The 7,500-nt window shown below is 41.5% G+C and overlaps 2 protein-coding genes across 2 annotated transcripts in view; both read right to left on the bottom strand.

Moving 5' to 3' along the window:
• LOC137997097 (low density lipoprotein receptor adapter protein 1-like) overlaps positions 1 to 891 on the bottom strand; it is a 23,473-nt gene extending 22,582 nt beyond the window's left edge. The window contains exon 1 of the mRNA XM_068842868.1: positions 696 to 891. Within this exon, the coding sequence (XP_068698969.1) occupies positions 696 to 813 (118 nt within the window). The 5' untranslated portion in view covers positions 814 to 891. The remainder of the gene's footprint in view (positions 1 to 695) is intronic.
• Positions 892 to 4,898: 4,007 nt separating this feature from the next.
• LOC137994624 (lanC-like protein 3) overlaps positions 4,899 to 7,500 on the bottom strand; it is a 7,154-nt gene continuing 4,552 nt past the window's right edge. Inside the window, exons 4-5 of the mRNA XM_068840229.1 lie at positions 6,485 to 6,829; positions 4,899 to 5,382 (exon numbers count right to left, since the gene is read on the bottom strand). Coding sequence (XP_068696330.1) covers positions 5,153 to 5,382; positions 6,485 to 6,829 — 575 coding nt within the window. The 3' untranslated portion in view covers positions 4,899 to 5,152. The remainder of the gene's footprint in view (positions 5,383 to 6,484; positions 6,830 to 7,500) is intronic.

Raw genomic sequence — 7,500 nt, 5'->3', positions numbered from 1 at the left:
GATGGCTGCATTTGAAATGGATTAATGAAAGTTGATTTACGGTTGACAGAAATCAACACGCATTTAAAGTATTTCGTACGCCTCAGCTCTCTCACGGAAAGTATATCCTTAATATGTTACAATATACATTTCTGTCACTTGCTTATATGAATAAGAATTGGCCGAAGAAAGCGACATTTAAATTGCATGTAAATGCTTATCTGCTTACTCATAATTGCACTGTATATCACGAATACCTTGAACGCATCGATTGTCAAAACATTTATTTGCTATAATCCTTTTATGTTCGAATTCTCAGCGGGTGTTGATGCTACAGATGTTTCGATCACTATTAAAAATACTCCGAATTTGAATAATAGCATGTTACAGATGGTACGGGCATACAGAACTTTTTTCAGTTTTGAATCAGTTTAAGCAAACTTCGATGTAGCTTTGAATGTAAAACTTACGTAAGCTTGGAACACATAATGTTGTTTTTTAACCCGGACTTGTCTAGGGTCTGATTCTAAATATTTCAAAAATCAACTTCGTGTGATTCCAAATGATTTTACCCCTTTATAAAAAGAACAATAAATCTTTTTGTCGGTAACTGAGCACACATGTCCACGCAAATGGATTGCTATTATTATGTTCGTGACTCAGCTAACCGTCGACAGCCAGACGTACCGGCCGATTTTATAAACAATCGCTCTTACCTTTCACTTTTTCTCCTTCTGTCACTTTGTTGTAAGATTTCTGCGGGTTGGCAAATGTTTTTCTTATAATCTGAGGGCTGTGTTTAACCTTAGCAGCTACAGTCTTCAGCGAGTCCATTTGCCCGTGTATATTTAGAGGATCCTGTACTGATAATAAATATCACCTCGACTCGATAAAGACAAGAGAATGATTACAATATCACTGGGGAGGGGAGAGGAGGGCTACTCGATCACGAGAGCCGAGAGGAAATATCGGAGACCGAAAAGCCTAATAGATGCGCATGGCTCAAAACGTAAAATCGTGTTTACGACCGTGTTTATGGTTTTTGAGCCATACGCAGCTAAAAGCCTCTCAGTCTGACTCGCGATATTTCTTATCAATGCATTTTCATTTTTACCAAGCAGGCCGTCTTAGAGGTCAGGCGAGAGAGGACGACAGCCAGTCAGATAGGGAATGCAAATGAAGTGCCCGAACCGTTATTTCAACAAAGCTGTAGTGCTCCCGCTGATGCCCGACTGATGAACCGCTTGACTTAATTTGCGTTTCATGTATAGTTAATTTCAGTTTACAGCGTCCCCAATTAGTGCTCTTTTACCTGGCAGCCCTTGGGCTGAATTGCGAAATTATTACAAAAACTATATAGGAAAATACTAAGAATCTGTTGTAACTGACTATTTACATGAATATATGTATAAATTTAAAAATTATGACGAGAAGCCCTTACTAAAACACTTGATAATGTAATAAATTATAATGTAATAAATATTCTATTTCGCTATTTTACACTAAAAATTGCTGCTTGTTAGCATGACTGCACATAGCAGGAAAAGTCTGTTTAAAACGATTTGTGTGAAATCGTGGGAGCTCGAACACTCCCTTACACTTTGTATTATAATGACTTTGATGTCTAGGCGGCAATAGGCTACTCAGTTGATTATCTAAGATATTTCTAAAACGTCTGGTACATTGGTCTTCTCTTCTCTGACACAGAGCGCTAATTTCAAAGGTTGCTAAGCTTTTTCTGTAAGATAGGTGAGGGGATAAGATTGACAACACCTTTTTCTGCACTCGCTCAATATCTTCACTTAAATATTCAGGTAGACAGTGGTGAAAAACAGGCGAACAGTATTCAAGCACAGGCTTTAATAGAAATTTACAATGTCGCTTTGCCTAACACCAGCTCAGTACAGACGCTTATTTGCCTTTTTTATCGCTTGATTTACATGATTATTCCACTTAAGATCGTTCGTTATTGTGACTCCTAGGATCTTAGCGCTATCGACAGTTGAGAGTTCATTCCCGGCAACAACCACGAAACTAAAGGTATGCTTGTTCCTCTTGGAGTCAATGATCAGTTCCTTGCACTTGTTCCTTGCATCTGTGACCAGCCCTCGATAATATCAACTGCACTCAGAATGTCACTCTGGGGGAGACCACGAGGAACAATTTCAGCCACGGTCGTGTCATCCACGTACTCATTTATCATCATGTCCATTCCGCGGACAACTTGACTCGCTGTTGTCTCCGCATCAAGAAATCTGCCACCCAACTGGCAACGCTGTGAGGGATGGATAAGTTGAAGACCTTGCGTACCAAGAGATTGTGATCAATAAGATCAAAGGCCTTCCTGTAGTCAAACAGGACGACCCTCTCTGCAGCGCCCGACCCATCAGTAGCCTCCGCCAACTGATGAACCATAGACGTCAGAGCTTTGCTTAATAAGGTACTTAAACTTCATGCGTCACCCATGGGGGATAATTAACATGGACGCGAGACTTCTTCAGAGGCATGATAGTTTCCAGTCCGATCTTGATGTACACCGTAAGTAACTGAAGTTTTTCATCGCAGTCGTCCTCCGCACACTGGAAAGGGGACCAGTGGATTGAGCAGAGGTATCGGCCCAGTTCCTGTTTCCTACTGGGGCACGTGTCTCTCCTGAAGACAGTTTCCCTGCTAGTACCATCGCGCGAAGCGCGAGTCATTGGGCATAACCCAACAACATTATGGTCAGACAGACCAAACGGGGGTAGTGTTTGGCAAGAGGTCTTATCATACAACTGAGGCATGTTTGTTAATAACCCAGCGCTAGAACGACTAGACACTTGAATAAAGTTCCTTTCCTTTCCTCCGATTCGATAATTCCTCGTCGCGTTAAATGTCCGACGCTTCATCAACTAGGCGAGATAAGGAGTACGACTGAAGTTCCGGAACCTCAGTTTAAGGTTCATCATTCAGATGTGATATAGCTCAAGCCATGAAGAAAATAAAAGCTAAGAGTCCGTTGTTTGGGTCAAACGCAACTGAACTCTGTAATGATTTAGTGTTTTGTAAAGAATACACTATCATGTCTCAGATTGAGATTACATTCTCAAGAACGTTTATATCAACAGTTGACTGTCAAGTGGGCACTAATTAAGGTGGGCAGGCACCAGGGGTCATGTTGCAGGGGCATGGTGCAGCGACAAATACGTGTATAGTACACACTGAGGCGAAATGCATTAGGGTCGTGTAGCGGGGACATGTAGCAGCTGGGACAAAATCACAACATGTGCACACACATATGTTGCGGGTCCATATTTCAGAGATATGTTGCAGCGACATGTCCGCTCGTGTGAACTGATACCTTTATAACTGTGCAACACCAGTTTGGGGGTGATTTTGTCCCCGCGACGTGTCCCATGAAGTTGCTACACGTCCCTGCTACATGTCGCCTCAGTGTACTCTACACAAGTTTTTTGTCAATGCAACATGTCGCTGCAAAATCACCCCTCGTGTCTGCCCACCTTTAATAAAGGAATCTTGACTTTAATTTAAGTGTTAATCATGATACTGCTGGCAGCAAAGACGGTAATCTCAACAAATGCCACAAGCAGGCATAAAATACTTATACTGCACAACCATTCTCGACTAATTATAGCGTCCTCTATACCTCTTCTTCCCAACTCAGTCAACATCGATTGCAGGAGGCAGTGCGACTCTGTGATTAGGGCGCTTGTCTTGTGATCCGGGTATAATCCCGGTTTCAAGACAAGATCTGACCACTGGTTGAATTTGTTCCTGGCCCCTGATTCAACCTCTCAGCTACGCGTGCATTTGTAAAATTGCCAGCTTGCTTGCCTCCGGCCAGATGGGATTCTTAACAGTTGTTGAATGTTCTGTTCTGCCGTGATTGTTTCATTGGCCCTGAAAGGCCCCTATGGGGAGTGGTCAATTTAAGTGTGTATTGTACTGAAATTTATATCATGCCATAGAAAATACAGCGAATCATAATTCAGGAAAGCGGTGGTATATTCGTCAGTTTTCCACCGAACATTCCCATCGATCACTGCAATTCAACGGTATCATACCCACATCCCCATCATGCCTTGCTGGCCACTGCATTTTCTATGGCATGGTGTAAAATATTTATGCAACCCTTTCTCGTGGTATACCGTAGAATATCCCACTCGTCACTATTACTTTCTTGGTATACACACGAGCCATACCAAGAAAATACAAGGGACGTGTGGGATATTCCACGGTATATCACTCGAAAGCGATGAATAACTGGTATGTATCGTATTGTATTGCGCCTATCAATGTGGACAATTACATCACAAAGTGTCACCTAAACTCAGGTATTCAATTAAAGATTAACAGCTGCATTTTTTAAAGAGATTTAACAACACGTTTACGTGAACCACGAACGGCAAGTGACCACGTGACCATAAATTTCCCGCCTTTTTCCACGTTTGCCGTTTCTACATGAAAGTAGGCATTTTCGCGTTTGCGGATAAAAAGTAGCCTAAAGCTATTTTCCGGTACGCCAAAGGAGGACAAATTAGGTTCATGGTTATAGATAGTTCATAACTGCCGCAATTTTCTTCATGAACTCACTTTGACTCTCTGTTGACCTAAGCAACTGTACAGCTTCTAATCATCGAAACTGTCGAAATTTGACGGGTAAGGATTTTTATTTTATATAGCGTCTTTTTCTACTAACAATGTTTAGAAACACTCCGAGTTTTGTTTTTGCCTTTTAGCAACTAAATACTCGAGTTGCCGTGGGTCACGCCGTAGCTTAAGTCACAACCTTCTCTCTATTTTACGTTAATTGTGAAACGGAAAGCCGACGAAATTAGTTTCTAAAGAGATTGATTGAGGGGGTGGGTGTTCGAGACAAGGAAATAGAGGTGCTCCTAAAACAGTAAAAACTATACTAATGGTCAAACGGTCAGCTTTTTAATCATATGCCGGAAATCTAGTTTTATTAATTCAGTTCTTTATATCTAGAAATTTCTGAGATTGAGCAGCTAGGGACTGGCTTATCACAGCGTTGTATCATCCAAGAGCGTCAGAGAGAAATAAACTCTTTCTAAGTGAACTCTGGCCTCTAACCAAAATTTCCGCGCTTTTCAGACCCTTCCTTTATTTGTCGTTGATTTCATGCTCCGAGTCAGGTATTTTCAACTCGAAATCAAGTGAAAACATCAAAGAAAGGGAATGCAGCCAACAAAGGATTCATGAGGTCAGAATAGAAACAAACGGTGCCACTGAGTCCTTCATATAAGCTGAAAGGAGAATCCGGTGTTCTCGCTTCCTTCTGAAACTCCTCTGTCTGCATGAAGTCGGAGAATTTTTGGGCACGGTAAAGGTACAAGTCTTCGTTCGTGAGCCGATACAGCAACAGAAATACGTAACCACTTCCTGATGAAAGAGAAAAAAATATGAGAGGACAACCAGTGTGTGGCAATAAAACGCACTGCGAAATCAACCAACGATTTAGTAAAATAAGGTGACTAAAACTAAGCCAAATCGAATGCCGTGATATGCTTCGAGTCGTGTCGGGTTAACGAAATATCAGTAGACATGAAGTCTGCGCAGCGTTTTTTTAAAAGAATATATCCATTAACCTATAGGCCATATTCTGTCTACTTAACTAGATAGGGTATTATTTTTTTCAAACGTTGCCCCTGTAATTTTTTTTCAAGTTTCCAGTTCCGTGACGTCTTTCGTTTCGAAAATACAGCATTTTGAATTTCAGAATTGACATCCTGTGTGACACCATGATACGAAGTTATTTGGTTGAAAAAAATTATCTATCCCTATGAATCTCAGCAGTTTGAGCCTTTCAAGTACATTATGAAATGTGTTCATACACACGTATTTTATCTCATGAGCGAAAAGTAACCGCTTTCATCGCAAAGTGAGTTCCAAATGTTTTCTTTGATTACCTGCCGCCACATTGTGGAGCACATGGCGTCTCCATTCTAACTCTATAAAGTTGCGTGAACCGCTTCGACAAATAACTGAGAATTGAAGAGGTTGTCAGAAGATGTGTTTCCTCCAACATTCCATGCTCGTGGCCTTTTTCATTGAGCGATTTTGAATTTACTTTTTTGTTGCGTGACAGCGAAACTATCTATAGTTGGCGACACGAAAAACAGACCAGGCTCTAATCTTCTGAATGGCAAGATTATACCGTGCATAACCACAGTTTCTTGCGCCTTTGACCACAATCCCTTGCGTTTCGAATAAAAATGTGTTCTCCCGATTAGAGGGCTACCTCGCTCGTTCGCTTCAGGCTCACTCAGTGCAGCAGCAATGAGAGTGTAATTTCACTCGCTTTCTTTACTCCCATGTATTCCGTATTCGTATTCTACCACTTTGAGCACTGAAACGATCATAGATGAAGGCTCATGGTGGAATCCCCTCTCATGGAAAAATAATCCCCCTTCCTCAGTTCAGCCGTCATCGCGTGTCCCTCGTTCAAGTCAAACCGTGTGAATAAGGCCAACTGACACTTTACCTGCCACTCCGTGGCATATCCCAGGCCCCTTGCGCAACAATCCTCTTTGCCAAGTGACCTCAGCGCATCTCTTTGCAGCCTGTAGGTATTTATCATCCTTCCAGGTCAAATATGCCTTTGCCAATAAGTACACCACACCTGGGGCACCATGGCACCAATGCAATAACTCATTTTCCTGGTCTCGAACTTCCCCAGGGACAGGGGGGAAGTTACCGTTCGGCATCTCACAGGACAGGACATAGTCCACAGCTTGACGGATCATAGTTTCGACGTCTTTTCGGTTTGCAAAATGCTCTGGAAAGCTGAGTAACATCTGGAGAATGGAAGACAGTCCATGGCCAGCTCCTAAAATGAGTGCACGTGGATACATCCATATTAACAGGGTAGAGAGATTTTAGAGAGTTTACTAACTGAGTCAAAATAAAATATTATACATTTTCTGGGGCAATGTACCTTGTCAAGGATCGATTTAATCAAATTGCTTTCAGACAAACAATAAATTGATACTTGAAAAAATATTCTTTGGTCTTTTAGAGCAAAACAAGTCACATCCAGTTTTGTTAACAATAAATCAGAATCGCCACTTTGCATAAGTGGCAGCCCTACAGAAAAGGCATGGGTCAACTGCACAAGGAGGTGAAGACGTTGCAAGACAACAATTTTCCGTTGTAGGTCCATTACGATTTTATAATATCATAGTAAAAGAAAGAAACAAAATCAATTGTTTTCTCAGGCATATCTAGGATAACAGGCCTATAAGAATCCTTTTGAATTAGTCAGCGGCAGTGCATCGCTTTACATGTTCTACAACCTGTTACTTCCTGTACTGTATCGACATTTTTAACACGGTGCTTGTAATTGGAACACTGTCGTCATTGTTGTGTTAAAAAGTGCCACATGTAGAATTTACTCTGGTTGATTCGGATTAGTTTATGCATCAATTGAGTACCTGGAGTGCCACTCACTGAACTGCAGGTTAACCACCTTACTCAAGAGTATTAAAGCCACTGTTAAAG

Source organism: Montipora foliosa, chromosome 3 (genome assembly GCF_036669935.1).
Source record: "Montipora foliosa isolate CH-2021 chromosome 3, ASM3666993v2, whole genome shotgun sequence".
NCBI lineage: Eukaryota > Metazoa > Cnidaria > Anthozoa > Scleractinia > Acroporidae > Montipora > Montipora foliosa.
The sequence above is the reverse complement of the archived record's forward strand: the minus strand, read 5'-3'. Positions and strand labels throughout refer to the sequence as shown.